This window comes from Micropterus salmoides, unplaced genomic scaffold, assembly GCF_014851395.1.
Source record: "Micropterus salmoides isolate LMB-PRFRI ecotype aquatic unplaced genomic scaffold, ASM1485139v1 Ms_hic_scaffold_7, whole genome shotgun sequence".
NCBI lineage: Eukaryota > Metazoa > Chordata > Actinopteri > Centrarchiformes > Centrarchidae > Micropterus > Micropterus salmoides.
Window position 1 is genome coordinate 36885974 of NW_024044459.1, and position 17087 is coordinate 36903060.

Here is a 17087-nt window from a genome sequence, read left to right on the forward strand (position 1 = left end):
GTTATACTACACTTATACTACACTTTATACTACACTTTATACTACACTTTATACATGTTATACTACACGTTATACTACACTTTATACTACATGTTATACTACACGTTATACTACACGTTATACTACACTTTATACTACACTTTATACTACACTTTATTCTACACTTTATACACTTTATACTACACTTTATACTACACGTTATACTACATGTTATACTACACTTTATACTACACTTTATACTACACTTTATACTACACTTTTACTACACGTTATACTACATGTTATACTACACTTTATTCTACATGTTATACTGCATTATATACACTTTATACTACACTTTATACTACATGTTATACTACACTTTATTCTACACTTTATACTACACTTTATACTACATGTTATACTACACTTTATACTACACTTTATACTACACTTTATACTACATGTTATACTCCACTTTATACTCCACTTATACTACACTTTATACTACACTTTATACTACACTTTATACTACATGTTATACTACACTTTATACTACACTTTATACTACACTTTATACTACATGTTATACTACACTTTATACTACACTTTATACTACACTTTATACTACATGTTATACTCCACTTATACTCCACTTTATACTACACTTTATACTACATGTTATACTACACTTTATTCTACATGTTATACTACACGTTATACTACACTTTATAGTACATGTTATACTACACTTTATTCTACATGTTATACTACACGTTATACTACACGTTATACTACACTTTATAGTACATGTTATACTACACTTTATACTACACTTTATTCTACATGTTATACTACACGTTATACTACACTTTATACTACACGTTATACTACACGTCATACTACACGTTATACTACACGTCGTACTACACGTTGTACTACATGTTATACTACACTTTATACTACACTTTATTCTACACGTTATACTACACGTTATACTACACGTTATACTACACTTATACTACACTTTATACTACATGTTATACTACACTTATTCTACACGTTATACTACACTTTATAGTACATGTTATACTACACTTTATTCTACATGTTATACTACACGTTATACTACACTTTATACTACACGTTATACTACACGTTATACTACACGTCATACTACACGTTATACTACACGTTATACTACACGTTATACTACACTTTATACTACACGTTATACTACACGTCATACTACACGTTATACTACACGTTGTACTACACTTTATACTACACGTTATACTACACTTTATACTACACGTTATACTACACGTCATACTACACGTTATACTACACGTTGTACTACACTTTATACTACACGTTATACTACACGTCATACTACACGTTATACTACACTTTATACTACACGTTATACTACACGTTGTACTACACTTTATACTACACGTTATACTACACGTTATACTACACTTTATACTACACTTTATACTACACGTTGTACTACACTTTATACTACACGTTATACTACACGTTATACTACACTTATACTACACGTTGTACTACACTTTATACTACACGTTATACTACACGTCATACTACACGTTATACTACACTTTATACTACACGTTATACTACACGTTGTACTACACTTTATACTACACGTTATACTACACTTTATACTACACTTTATACTACACGTTGTACTACACTTTATACTACACGTTATACTACACGTTGTACTACACTTTATACTACACGTTATACTACACTTTATACTACACGTTATACTACACTTTATACTACACATTGTACTACACTTTATACTACACGTTATACTATACGTCGTACTACACGTTATACTACACTTTATACTACACTTTATACTACACGTTATACTACACTTTATACTACACGTTATACTACACGTTATACTACATGTTATACTACACGTTGTACTACATGTTATACTACACTTTATACTACACGTTATACTACACTTTATACTACATGTTATACTACACGTCATACTACATGTTATACTACACGTTGTACTACATGTTATACTACACTTTATACTACACTTTATACTACATGTTATACTACACGTTGTACTACACGTTATACTACACTTTATACTACACGTTGTACTACACTTTATACTACATGTTATACTACACGTCATACTACATGTTATACTACACGTTGTACTACATGTTATACTACACTTTATACTACATGTTATACTACACGTTGTACTACACGTTATACTACACTTTATACTACATGTTGTACTACACTTTATACTACATGTTATACTACACGTCATACTACATGTTATACTACACGTTGTACTACATGTTATACTACACTTTATACTACATGTTACACTACACGTTATACTACATGTTATACTACACTTTATACTACACGTTGTACTACACTTTATACTACACGTTGTACTACACTTTATACTACACGTTGTACTACACTTTATACTACTGCACTGCAACCACTAAATATTTATAGTACATGTCCCGAAGTAAAAGTACAAAAGTATTTGCAACAAAAAGTACCGTCAGTAAAAGTACAAAAGTATTTGCAACAAAAAGTACCGTCAGTAAAAGTACAAAAGTATTTGCAACAAAAAGTACCGTCAGTAAAAGTACAAAAGTATTTGCAACAAAAAGTACCGACAGTAAAAGTACTCATTAGGCGATGGGCACCGTATCAAATACTACATTATCTGAATATTATACTCTTTAACATAATGTGTTTTCTGTGTATCAGAAGTAAAAGTACTTGTTGCACGAATGATGTATTATAATATTTTACATGATTGGATTATTAATACTGATGAAGTGACATCACAGGAACTCCAGGGGGCCAACATAGGGCTCGGGGCCCCTCCAAAGGGTCGGCAGATAAACCCGACGGGTCGTGAGATGACTGACGGGACAAGTTTTGTACTTTTAAAACTGCGGACGGGAAGAAGCAGAAAATGGAAATACTCGTGTTAAGTACTTCAGGTGAACTCCCGTTCGTGCTCCATGAAACAAGCAGGTGTCCTCAGCACTGAGACGCATTTCTCTGCGTGGAAGAAGACATATGTCTCTGCGTATTTAGAGGCCGTGCAGTAATTATTACTGCGAGTCTGGAATTTGACCCAGAAAGTTTCCCTCCTCAGTGTAAAACTGACGGAGGTTAAATCTCTTAACACCAAGACGGCGTGTGCTGCTGACTGCAGGGTTGTGCGACACGCGGAGATTTAAAGGCATTTAAATAAGTTTGCTGGATTTTCTTTTTATGTGCGTCTGTGTGAGTAATCTGGACATTTTTTGAAATTGCTCCAGGCTCAGATTGTTAGTGAAAGTGTCTGACGAGGTTTTGGGGAGGATCCCTACAGAGAGAGAGCTTTTATTAAACACTAAGATCCTTGTTGTTTAACCAGACGTGCTCTCGTCAAAGCCACCAGACTCCATTGACAGAAACGGTCATTTTACCTGGCAGATCATGGGAGTTGCTGCTCTACCGCTGCCTCGGTCAGTCGGTTTGTTTGTGTTATTGTGCTACTCTGGCGTTTTTGTTTGTTTGTGTTGTTGTGTGACTTTGGTGTTTTAAAGAGTTAAAAACACCAAAGTCACACAATAACACAAAGAAACTAACCGATCGAGGCAGCAGTAGACAAGAGAGGTAAAATGACTGTTTTTGTCAATGGAGTCTGGTGGGTTGGACGAGAGGGATAAATGTGACAGTTTGTGGTTAAACACAAAGGATCTCACTCTTTAAAAAGAGGCCTCTCTCTGTAGGGATCCTTTCCATGATGATTACAGACACTTAACAACAATCTGAGCCTGTCAGTGGCAAAAAAACTAACTCTTTAGTGGACGTACTTTGAGGGACGCAAGGATTTTACGTTGCAGTCCTGTTTCGTGCTCGCTCAGTACTGCAGCATGTTGTCCCAGATACTCACACAGACACAAAAACGTACGTTGTAAGTTTGAAGTTGGTTGTTTGTGGATTGTGAAACGTGCATTTGAAGTGAAAGTTGAACGGTAAAAATGTCAGATGTTGATCTGTTGCTCTGTGTGACGACTGAGCCGCCAGCTCTTCTTTGTGTGTCTGTGTTTCAGTTCTTTCTTTGTGTGTGTGTGTGTTTCAGTTCTTCTTTGTGTGTGTGTGTGTTTTGGCGTCTCGTTCTGGCAGGCTGAACGCTAAGCAGCTTAGCGACGTCGGCCGCCGGGCTCACAGCCGAGTCCTGCAGCTCCGACACCGACAGGAAGAAAAGCCTGTTCAGCACTCGAGTCTGACAGCCAGTGTGTGTGTGTGTGTGTGTGTGTGTGCAGTGAGCTGAGACCCAAAACATCTGAATGACTCTGGCTGATTGCATTTACAGGAACCAGCAGCTTCGTTCACCACTCAGCTCCACACACACAAGGTTGCAGCAGCACTCCCTGTTTCCCCGAATGATGACTCACTTCTTCTCCACTCTGAACAAATCTGCAGCTCTGACACACAAAATCTGCACACTCACACATCCAGCTTCAGCAGAAAACACGCAGCCACGTTCTCTCTCTCCGTTAAAGAGTCCGTCTGCGGTGTTTTCTAAACTCTTCTTGGTGTGTCTCACGCGCAAAGGCGAAGCAACACTGTGCGCTGCTTACTGTAAATAACATCTTTAAATGGGATTCAGTTGGGTTTTTTATAGGAAAACATGCATAAAGGTTTGCTGTGTTTACATCCCTGAGTTGTGTCTGCAGGTACCACCTCCACCAATCAGAGGGCAGAGCATCTGTGCAGCTCTTGCAAAGCCTAATTACTGTGAATGTGAATCGTAATACTAATCATAGAGATGGACATATCAGCGTGTCTCCTCTGCTGAGAGACATTTCAGTGAGTAAATTTAAAAGTGAGGGGGACTTCCTGTCTGTGCAGCCACGGTTTCCCCCTCTGATTTATCTCACGCCGACTAAATCACCTAGTATTAGCGTAACGTTAGCTACGCCATTATAGCTGGATCACGAAACGAGTAACGCTACCTTAAATATCTGATTCACCGCCACAGTCAGGCATGCGTTTCCCTGCCTTCTTAACACCGTCGTGTTTACGAACTTGTGGCAGCTGATTGGGTAACATCTGAGACACGCCCACCAAACGGGAGAAAACACACCTTGAAGCCCGTTGCAGAACGTTGCAAGGAAACATGTCGTTCAATCGTTCAATCAAAACGTTTTGAGATTGAACTTGCCCCAGGTGTGGTGTCAGTTGTCCTCTGATTGGCTGGTTGCCAGGCCTGTTAAGGAGCTCAGGTGTGGTTTCAGTCAGAGTGTGTGAAAGTCAGGTCAAGTTTCTGTGGTTTAGAACATCTTAACCCACTCGGCTGATCCACACGCAGAGCTGGCGCTGAACTCTCGGGGAGGTTTTCATCAGATTAGAAAAAGATTCTTGAGCTGTGTATTGTACGTTTGTGTAGGTTCACTTCAGCATTCCTGTAATTGTCCGTAAGATTTTCTAAACCTGTGATAATTTCTTCAAGAGGTTTCTCTAAACCGTCTTAAAGAAGAGTTTCTGAAAATTAGTTTTCTTTAAAATTCCTTCAAAATGTCTAAAATTATACTTTTTCTTTAAGATTGCAGGAAACTTTCTTATGGAACAATATCCTTTATTGTCCCTGTAAGGAAATCTGTCTTAGACTCAAATGCTGCCTACTTAGTAGTAAAAATAAAAACCTTACAAACAAAGCAGAAGTCAGTCTGACGTCACGTTTGATCATCGGTTAAGATTAGAAAATCCTGCACCAGGTTTTTGTGGAGATTTTTTATAACATTTCTCTAGATTGTCTGATAGGTTGGAACATTTCTCTTTGATTTTCTTTAGATTTCTTTTCCTTTGTTAAGATTTTCTCTAGGATATCTCAGGATGGATTATCCTTCCACGTAGCCCCATCATTAGGCCGACATCAAACTTTTATATTCCAAATTTCGTTGCATGGTTTTTAAAAATGCATTGACAGTAAAGACCACTCTATTTTAAAATTTCTTTCCCTAAAGATTTCTCTACGTTTTCCTCAGGATCTCTTGAGCGTCTCCTTGAGGTTTGTCGGGTTTGTTGGTAGAAGAGAAAGTCAGCAGGCGAAGCCGGAATAAGTGAGATCAGATCAGGCTCTGCTCCCCGATCCGCAGGGGTGAACTGGGTTGTCGGACCAGCAGAGAGCAGGATCAAGGAATCATTTACAATCAAACAGATTGTTAACGAAGCGGTTCTTTCTCTGAAATGTACAGGAACGTCTGCTGGAATGCAAATGTACGCTGTAAAAAGACTTCCTGCTGGCGTTCACACGAGCTCGGCCACCGGGCCCGGGGTTTTATCTCTGCAGGTCTGGTTGCTGGTGTGAAGCCTCAGAATGACCTGAGGTGAACTCTGCATGAAGAACTGAGAGCAGAACGGAGAGAAAATGCAGGAAGATTGAAGTTTGAGAGAGGATGTGATTCAGTGGGTGGAGGCCGACGTGACGAGTGGCCCGCCAGCAGCAGCTCAGTTTGGGGGTTTTAGGGGAAGTTATGTGCTGGAAACATTTGTCAGCAAACAGACGTCTTCTTAACCTCAGTCTCAGAAAGAAAACGCTGAACTTTTCCTTTTAATCTGATTTAAATTTAACAGGATCCAGTGTTTCCCCAAGGACGGTGCAGCAAACATTGTTTCTGTGCGCTTTCTATCTGGCTATAAAACTCATTGTGACATTATTTGGGACCATTAATATTTATTATTATTACCACATCTGTGGCCAAAAAGCTGAGAAAGCTAGAGCTGATTATAAATATACAACACCCAAAAAGCTTAAAGACTAAACTGAAGAAGTTCACTGAGGAGGAACTAGAACAATTAGATGTGGGGAGAGTTATGTAGTTAGTTTTGATGCTCTCGCAGGGATTTTTCATTCATGGCGCAGCACCAAAGCAGCTTGGACCTCACCTCCTTATTAGTGCTGCACCTACATCGATTAATAGAACAATTTATGCTAAATAAATATCAAAAACAGCTAGTTAGTCTGTTTCCCCCTTCACTGCTGTTATAATTGTGACCTGTTGTTAACCATCTTTGTTTCGCTGAGGTGGTTGCTGATCGGATGCACCTTGGACCTGTGAGCCAGGGGAGATAAAGCTCCACTTGGTCAAAGTACTTTCTCTTCTGCCTTCTCTGCAACCCAGACGTAAACCACGGCCTGACCACCCCGACTGCCACGTTTGGTTTTGAGTTATTTATGTCACTTGCACATGTTTAGTTCACTCTTTTGTTTCTTTGGTTTTGATGTGCCAGTTGTAGTTTGTTGAAATGGCAGATTGTGTTTATTGCAGCTCCGTCTGAAGAGGCGTTGGAGCAGCTACTAAAGATTGCGGAGCACTTCTCGGTAGTGATGGGTGACAAACGCCTCAAAGAGAACGTAAAGGTGGCTTTGAAGTCGGAGTTGAGGGAGAAAGGTGTGTTGTCTGTGGAAGATGATTCAGACTCAGGCCTTAACGTTTGAACAACAAAAGGAACTGTTGATTCAGCTTGAGCATGACAAAAGTGTTGCTAAGGCTAGAGGGTGTCCTGATGCAGATTTGTGCATTGATGCATCAGTGTGTGCTGACAGGAAGAGCGCAGGAAGCTTAGTCATCCTTGAGCGCAGAAAATAGCTCTAGCTACGTAAGAATCAAGTCGGCTGTGTTAAAGGCGTATGAGCTGGCGTATCGCCAACGTTTTAGGTTCTGGGAGAAACGTAGTGGTCAAACTTATACGGAGTTTGCTCGGGACATAACTGGTCATTTTAAACGTTGGTTGGCTGCGCTGGAGGTCACTACTTTTGAGGATCTGTGTGATCTTGTTGTTTTGGAGCAGTTCAAAAACATGTTTATGCCGCACTTTGCAGCGTATGTTACTGAGAGAAAGTGTGTGATGGCGGCAGGTGCGGCTGCGTCAACAGACGAGTACTTTTTGCTTCATGAAGGGAGTTTCAGAGAGCGTGCTACAACGCATGAGCGTTCTCAGAAAGCTGGTGCACCAAAGTTGGAAGCAGTATTGCGAGGTGATGTTGACAACACTAACTGTAACTACTAAGATGAAAAGGGTCTCTGGAAGGCTGATTGTCCGCCGCTGCAGATTAGAAACAAACCTGTAATATCAAAGGTGGCAGCAGCTGCGCCGGTTGTTACAGACTGTGTGTCTGAGTTGCTTTCAGCTGAGCTTGAACCGGATGTCTGGGCAGCTTATGCTCCTTTTATTAGAGATGGGTTTGTGTCACAGGTAGGACGTGAGGCTAAAGGTCCAGTAAAAATCCTGAGGGACACAGGGGCCTTTGACTTTATACTAAGCCGTGAAATGGGTTTAACTGTTTTGCCCATACCGTTACATGAGTTGGTCCTGGACTGTGAGCTGGTTTAGGGAGAGGTAGCTGTAGGTGTGCGTCCAGCGTTGCCCATTGAGGGGATTCATTTCATTTTGGGCAATGGGCTGGCTGGTAGCCGTGTTTGGGCTGATTGCCAGTTGTTACATCTCGTCCAGTTAAGAATCTGGAATATGTAAAAAGGTAGGAACTGATGAGCAGAATCGAAACGCACGTGTCTTATGGAAATCACGTTCTTAAACGGGTCCAACTTGAAACCGGTTCTTGATACCCGGCCCTACTCCAGTCCATATCAGTCCATCTAGTCCTGAAAGATGACTGGAGTCTTATCACACACAGAGACTCTGTGTGAACCCACTGCACAAATAAACCCAGGCAAAAAGGCTTGTGGGGAAATTATAAATATGATAATATTAGTAGAACGTAAATTAAACTGGGAACAGATTTTTAGTTTTTAAATGTTAGCTTTGAGTGTGTTGACGTCACACTGAAACAGTTAATGAGAGCGCAGACTAAACTGAGTTTGACCTGGCCCACATTCCCACAGCCTCATCCTTTGACCGACTCTCTGACTGATCTGCAGCTGGACACAAACTCTCAGAGAAAAGCGAGTCTGAGACCAAAACGCAGCGGAAACGCAACATGTCAAATGTTAGCACGCTAACGCGCTAAACTGAGAAGCTAAAATCAACAGCTCCAACCGTTTCAGACTCGACAGCGTGACCACATTATAAATCAATACATGAGACAGAAGCTGAAGCCGGGCGCTCCGGGCGGGACGGCGAGGTCGTTAAGCATAGGATGCAGCCGTTACCATGGTTACAGATTAGCCCCACCCCCCCCTCCCACACACACACACACACACACACACACACACACACACAGGGTTACTAATCATCTAGTCTGTTGTGTTGTCAACAGATGGAGAAAAACTAAACACACACACATGTTGCTCATGTTGTTAGTGTGTGTGTGCTTCTATCCCTGTGAGGACCAATGAGAGTTACCATAAAATAAAAAATAATAAAAAATCAACGGCAGTGATATTGGACTTTATTAGATCGATGCCTGCTGTGTGCTGAACTGTATTATTTGACAGAACCATCTCAGTAAAAGAGGCCATTCAGCAGCGGTTAAAATAAATTATATAAACTAAACGCATTTGATGAGATCTGTGACCGTGTGAGAGCAGAACAGAAACAACTAACCAGTGACGTCCCGCAGGTTTCTGGTTGAAACTGATAAAGTAAAACAACAAACCAGGTCACCGACCTTTCTGACTTCTCGGGGTCAAAGGTTAGACTGGAGGACCAGGGCTACTGATACGTTGATTGGCAGCGAGATAGACCAATCGGTTTGTGTGCAACTTCATTTTAAACAGTGAGCTGGACGTTAAAAGTACCAAAATAAGACGTGTTGGGCCGGAGTCAGGATCGGCGATTCTTTATTGGTACCACTATTGATACTTGAGGTAGGCCCGCAGGTATGAGGAAAATATTCAATGTGCTATAACGTTGTTATATATTCTGTTATATTAACAATGTGCTAAATTTTAAGACTACAGACCAGTCAATGCTCCAGACAGACATCTTTCTATTAGCTTGTTTGTAATATTTGGCTAATTGCCAAGTTAACATTAGCTGTGCTTATATAGGACAAACAGGACGAGAGACTGAGGACAGAGCAGTTTAAAATGAACCCTTTCTACATGTTTACCTTACAGACAGGTGCACTGATAAAGTATTGTCTTGTTACTCGCGAAGGTTTTATTGCACATAAAGAGCGCAGCTGTCAGCTACTCGAGTAGTTTGGAGCTAACTTAACTTCACCGTCTCCACAGCGGCGGAGCGACATCTGCGTCTCTTTTTGCAGGGCGCTGTGCGTGCGAGACAGAGAGCAGCAGATCTGCAGTCTCGGGCCGTTTAGTACCGCGTTTCGGTGCCATCAAAAAATAAACATTAGTTTTCTTATCGGTCGCGTTTCAAGATAAAGCAGATTTGACGCTTGAGACATAATTACATTCTAGTCTCGATAGCAGTATCGATAAGCTCGGACCTTACTGATTTTCGGGGTTTTTTTCGGGTCCTTTTTAGAACCGGGTGTCGATCCCCTTCCCTACTCAACACAACGACGAGGACACGACAAGGACTAAACTGAGCACATTAAATAATTCAATTCAATTCAATTTTATTTATATAGCGCCAAATCACAACAACAGTTATCTCACAGCGCTTTTCATAAAAGAGCAGGTCTAGACCGTACTCTGTGATGATATTTACAGAAGCCCAACAGTTCCCACCAAGAGCAGCACTAGGCGACAGAGGCAAGGAAAAACTTCCTTTAAGAGGCAGAAACCTCGAGCAGAACCATGACTCAGGGTGGGCGGCCATCTGCCTCCACCGGTTGGGGTGAAGGAGAGAGAGGGAGAGACAGCCTACACAATATACACACAGAGGTACAGACAGTGAAGGTAATGTTGCTATAGACTGAATGAAAAATGGTACAGATATTTATAATAGTGTTAATGGTAACCATCGTAATGTTAATGATTATAATAACAATAATAACAATAAGACTAGCAACAATAGTCGTTGCAGCAGAGGGTGTCGAGCAGGAACACAGGGGCAGCAGGTGACCCGCAACCACAGATCCAGACTCCACAGCTCCAGAGCCAGAAACACCTGCAGGAAGTGATAGGAGAGAGGAGAGGGACGAGAAAGCACAAGACTACCGGAAAGGGGAGAAGTTGTGTTAGTAACATGCAATAATGGGATAAGGTTGCATACAGAGGGAGAGAAAGTAGAGGAGAGAGGAGCTCAGTGCATCATGGGAAATCCCCCGGCAGTCTAGGCCTATAGCAGCATAACTAAGGGATGGTTCAGGACTCACCTGAGCCAGCCCTAACTATAAGCTTTATCAAAGAGGAAAGTCTTAAGCCTACTCTTAAATGTGGAGATGGTGTCTGCCTCCTGAACCCAAACTGGAACCTGGTTCCACAGGAGAGGAGCTTGATAGCTGAACGCTCTGGCTCCTAGTCTACTTTTGGAGACTCTAGGAACCACAAGTAACCCTGCATTCTGGGAGCGCAGTGCTCTGGTGGGGTAGTAAGGTACTATGAGCTCTTTAAGATAAGATGGTGCCTGACCATTAAGAGCTTTGTAGGTAAGAAGAATGATTTTAAATTCTATTCTGGATTTTACTGGAAGCCAATGCAAAGAAGCTAAGACAGGAGAAATGTGATCTCTTTTCCTGGTTCCTGTCAGAACACGTGCTGCAGCATTCTGGATCAGCTGAAGAGTCTTAATGGACTTTTTCGAGCAGCCTGATAATAAGGAATTGCAGTAATCCAGCCTAGAAGTAACAAATGCATGGACTAGTTTTTCTGCATCATTTTTAGACAGGATGTTCCTGATTTTCTCAATATTACGTAGGTGAAAAAAGGCGGTCCTTGAAATTTGCTTAATGTGAGACTTAAACGACATGTCCTGATCAAAGATAACTCCAAGATTCCTCACAGTGGTGCTGGAGGCCAAGGCGATGCCATCCAGGGAAACTATATCTTTGGATAATGCGTCACGGAGGTGCTTAGGCCCCAGAGCAATAACTTCAGTTTTATCTGAGTTTAACATGAGAAAATTACAGGTCATCCAGGTTTTAACATCCTGAAGGCACATTTGAAGTTTAGCTAACTGATGAGTTTCATCTGGCTTGATCGATAGATATAACTGAGTATCATCTGCATAACAATGAAAGCTTATGGAATTTTTTCCTGATAATATTGCCTAAAGGAAGCATATATAAAGTGAAGAGGATTGGTCCGAGGACAGATCCTTGAGGAACTCCATGACTAACTTTGGCGTGCATGGAGGACTCATCGTTAACATGTACAAACTGAAATCGATCTGATAAATAGGACTTAAACCAGCTTAGAGCGGTTCCTTTAATGCCAATGAAATGTTCTAGTCTCTGCAATAGGATCTGATGGTCAATGGTATCAAATGCAGCACTAAGATCTAATAAAACCAGTACAGAGACAAGTCCTTTGTCTGATGCAATAAAGAGGTCGTTAGTAATTTTCACCAGTGCTGTCTCTGTGCTATGATGAGCTCTAAATCCTGACTGAAAATCCTCAAATAAACTATTGCTCTGTAGAAAGTCACACAGCTGTTTAGCAACTGCTTTCTCCAGAACCTTAGAGAGAAATGGAAGGTTAGATATAGGTCTATAGTTGGCTAAAACATCCGGATCAAGTTTGGGCTTTTTCAGAAGAGGTTTAATTACAGCTACTTTAAAGTACTGTGGTACATAGCCTGTTGATAAAGATAGATTGATCATATCTAGTATAGAGGTGCTGACTAAGGGTAAAACATCTTTAAGCAGCCTAGTCGGGATGGGGTCTAAGAGGCAGGTTGATGGTTTAGATGAAGAAATTATTGAAGTTAGTTGGTAAAGATTGAGGGAAGCAAAGCAGTCTAAACATATATCTGGTTCTACAGCTGTTTCTAAGGTTCCTGAGTTAAGAGATAAGTCGGTGCCAATTGAGGGCAGGTCTTGGTGAATTTTGTCTCTAATAGCTAGAATTTTATCATTAAAAAGCTCATGAAGTCGTAACTACTGAGAGCTATGGGAATACTTGGCTCAATAGAGCTGTGACTCTCTGTCAGCCTGTCTAGTTAATAGTCTGTTCCTATTTTCCTCTATTAATGACGAGTAGTACGCTGCTCTGGCATTACGGAGGGCCTTCCTATAAGTTTTAAGACTATCTTGCCAAATTAAACGAGAATTTTCCACTTGGTGGAACGCCAATTCCTCTCAAGTTTCCGTGATATTTGCTTTAATTTGCGAATTTCAGTATTATACCATGGAGCTAACCGTCTTTGTTTTAGTATTTTCTTTTTTAGAGGGGCTACAGAGTCGAGTGTAATTCGCAGCGAGCCTGCAGCACTATCAACAAGATGATCGATTTGGGAGGGACTGAAATTAGCATAGGAGTCCTCCGTTACTTTGTGACTAGATAATGTATTTAGAGCTGATGGAATCGCATCCTTAAATTTAGCTATGGCACTATCAGACAGACATCTTGTATAGAAATTTTTGCCCAGTGGCGAGTAGTTCAGCAATACAAACTCAAAAGTTATCAAACAGTGGTCGGATAAAGAGGGATTCTAATACAGGAGGAGCACGGAGGGGGCGAACAGGTGAAACACATCAGGCTTATCAGACAACAGGAAACAAAGCTAGACGAAGACAGGAAGTAAAGCACGCGAACAAACTCAAGGACGGGCCTAGGAGAACAGAGCACGAAAAGAGAGTGGGCGAAACAAAACAGAACCATGGACAAGGAACTAGAATACAGAGACAGGGACTGATAAACACGACAAAAGTAAAAACAGGAAAAATATTACAAACAAAAACAGAACCACAACACCCAGGGCGTCACATGGCTACGTCCTTCAGTGGCTGGTACCAACGCGCATGGCAGCCTTTAGTGTTCAACTCACTGGGGGACGCCATTCAGCGCCATTGTTCAACGCCAAAGTTAGGAGTCAGAGTTAGGACGTGGCTGGGCTTTTAGCCAGGAGACCATCGGGAAGCTTCCGGACTGAGAGCTGATGTGAGTCCCCAAGTCCAAATATGGTCATGTCCGGTGTCGCTGGTGCCGATCGAGGCTTCAAAACAGCAGTCCACAAACCAACGTGTAACGTCACGATGACTACGTTCTTTTATACAGTCTATGGATGTAAAACAAAAAGTCAACACTAATTCCTTTTAGTGATGTGGTGTAATTTACCTGAGTAACATTACTGAACTTGTCACATAGTTAACATAGATATTTTAAACTAAAACACAATCTTTTCCAAGTAGTTTTGGTGCCCAAAACACATTTATTCTTGCTAACTTCTTGCTAACAATGCTAACGCCAAAGTGGGGTTGACAAAGCGTGTGAGAACGGGTTGGTTGGACTAAACCAGAATAGTCCAGCTCGTCTCCCCACAGGAGGTTTTAGAGAGACTTTTCTTTTAGAGGAAGCTGAAGTCTGAAGTTTAAAAAGTTTTCCATTCAGGCTTCTGTAAGTTATCAGATTAGTTTCCGTGTTCCTCTGTTGACTGACTGACTGTTTCCTCCTGCAGACTCTCAGCAGACAGAACACCTCTCTTCCTATCAGCTGACTGTCCCTCGACCAATAGGAGGCAGGCTGAGGCGGGACGTGGACGGAAGACCCCCCAATCAGGTACTGAGCTTTTACTGCTTTAAAGTTTCAGCCTGTTGTTTTTCATTTCTTTTTATCTGCTGCGTGACCTCTGACCTTTAGCAAACACAAACTCAGCAGCTGAGCAGTCAGTTCCACCTCCTGACTGCGTGACCTCACTCCGTCCTCACCGTGACAGCAGCTCATCATCTCCATGTAACCAGAACAGTTCATACGTCACACGGCTGTTACTGGAAAAGCTGTTTTGTGGGGATCTGCCATTAAAATACTGTTGTCACTATTTTTATGGAGAGAGGCCGGGTTTCTCTGTTTGGTCAACAAGGAAGGTTAATAATGAGAGAAAAACAATATTTATTTATTAATATTATTATTTATTATTGTCATAAGGGCCCGGGCACAAACTTGCAAGGATCCTGTTGAAAGGAATTTTTTGTTTCTTTGTTTTTCCCGAATGAATCGCATTTTTGGCGGCCTAAACCTTTTTTTCAAAATTCAAACATGCCGAATATTTATGTCATATGGTTTTTGTGCATGGGCCACGTTTCACCGAATTGTACAAAATTTGGGCTGTATCAGGTCCCGACCTACAAAAAAGCCACAGGCGGCGATGTCCTAAATCCACCAGCAAGTCGGCCATTTAGAATTTAATGGTATTTTTTTGCGTTTCATAGGTTATGTACTTTAACAAACTCCTCCTATAAAATTAATCTGATCAACTTCAAATTGTTGCTGTGCAATCTAAAGGCTTCGACGATGAAAAGTTGTGCTATCTGTGAGGTTTCGTGGAACGGCGTGCCCGTGGCGTGGCGTAAAATATCAATCATTTGCCTTGAAACAGGTAGTTGTTATAACTTCAGTGTGCAAGTTTGATAACAGTCCCACCCTGAACACATCTACATGCTAACATTCAGGTAATTCAGGTAAGCGGCGTGCGGCAGTCATCACGCAATTTACACTTTTGAGATTTTGAAAGTTTCCCAATGTGTTGAACACTTGATGTACTTGGTTATAAGGTATAGTTACCTGGTGCTCTCTAGCGCCCTGTGATGGTTAGGGTAAAAAGGATAAAGGGCTTCGGGGGCTGTCAGCACCTTTAACAGTAACATAGTTAGCTAGCTCTAACGGCGGCTAACTAAGGCTGCATGAAACGCTACAAAATGCTACATAAAACGTTAAAAATCAACAAGAATTTTCCCTAAAATTAATGCTAACACTGGCTAGCTAACGCTAACAAAAACTAATGTTGGCCTTTTGTCTCACACGGGAACCAAACTCCGGTCTCCTGCGCTGGGCTCCATCCACACTCCAGCGTTTTTGTTTCAAAACGGAAACGTTTTGCTACGTTTCAGCCCCCCCCCCAAAACTAAAAACGGCAAATCTAAACACCTAAAACAGAGAGGTGTGAAAACGCTGCTAGTTTTAAACTCCGGGGTAGCGTGTTTGTGCTGACAGGTGAAAACGCTCACGTGTGGCTTCCTGATTGGCTCATGCAAAGCAGAAACACGATGCTGCTGACAGAGTTTTAGTGTTGGTGTTTTTATTAAAGCCCAGCCTCTTTGTCCTCCTGTGTTCCTTTCAGTAACAGTTCCACCTCGTTGTCGGTCCAAGCAGAGAAATCTCTGCTGTGGTTCTGCTTCACCAACTATGAAACGCAGCTGAAACATTGGTGTTGACGGAGGTTATTTTCATTTTAAGACAAAATGGTGGATGTGGCCTGAGGGTCACCTAATTATCTAACCATCTACTCAACAACCAGCTCCAAAATAGGATTTTTGTGGCTATTTATATCAGATACCTGGTGTTTTCACAAAAATTTCACATGAGCACGGAAGCTGCTCATAATGTAAAATTTGGTCGTTTTAAGCCCTTCAACTGTCGACCTATGAGGACTCTGGATGTGCAGCTGAAGGCGTCCACAGTAGAGCTGCAGCGGTGGAGGAAAGTTTCCCCTTCTGCCTGTGCACGTGCAGAGGAGCTGACTGAAATCATTCTCTGTCAGATTAATAAGGAGTGATTCAGCTGTTGAAGCTCCAGTCAACAGCTCAGGGTGAACACAGTTCATGTAGCAGAACCAACACGTTTGTTCCTACATCTCAGTGAAGTAATGCCTTCCCAAACCCCTGAACCTCCAACATTTAGGTCCCCACAAAGCGGCCTGACCTCACAACTATAGTGAAATCCTGTTTTATGGACCCCACAAACACAGTAAAAGAGACACACACAGCAGAGACGTGTCGTTACAGGAGGATTAAATGTGCGTCTCCTCTGCTGTCATCCTCCCTCCCGCCCTGCATGCTGGAGCACGTTCAACACACTCGTACAGATTCACACTCTGTGGCGACATGCGAGCGAGTGACGGCGTGTGAAAGTATGGTAACAGGGCGTGTGTGCGCGTGTTTTTATTCTCTGCAGGCATCAAATATCAGCTCCATCATCTGAACACCCTTCAGGTTTCATCTTCACTTTAACCTCTTTATTCAGCGTTAACAGTTTAGAAGCTCTTCA

At 41.6% G+C, this 17087-nt stretch overlaps 2 protein-coding genes across 2 annotated transcripts in view; one reads left to right on the forward strand and one right to left on the reverse strand.

Annotated features, from left to right (window-relative positions):
• Window positions 1–17087, reverse strand: part of LOC119891504 (scavenger receptor cysteine-rich type 1 protein M160-like) — a 1270577-nt gene that overhangs the window by 135644 nt on the left and 1117846 nt on the right. The gene's annotated exons all lie outside the window — the stretch shown is intronic.
• The window catches only part of adam9 (ADAM metallopeptidase domain 9), a gene marked incomplete in the record, with an annotated part of 55064 nt that overhangs the window by 696 nt on the left and 37281 nt on the right, over window positions 1–17087 (forward strand). Inside the window, 1 exon segment of the mRNA XM_038703264.1 lies at window positions 14503–14603. Coding sequence (XP_038559192.1) covers window positions 14503–14603 — 101 coding nt within the window.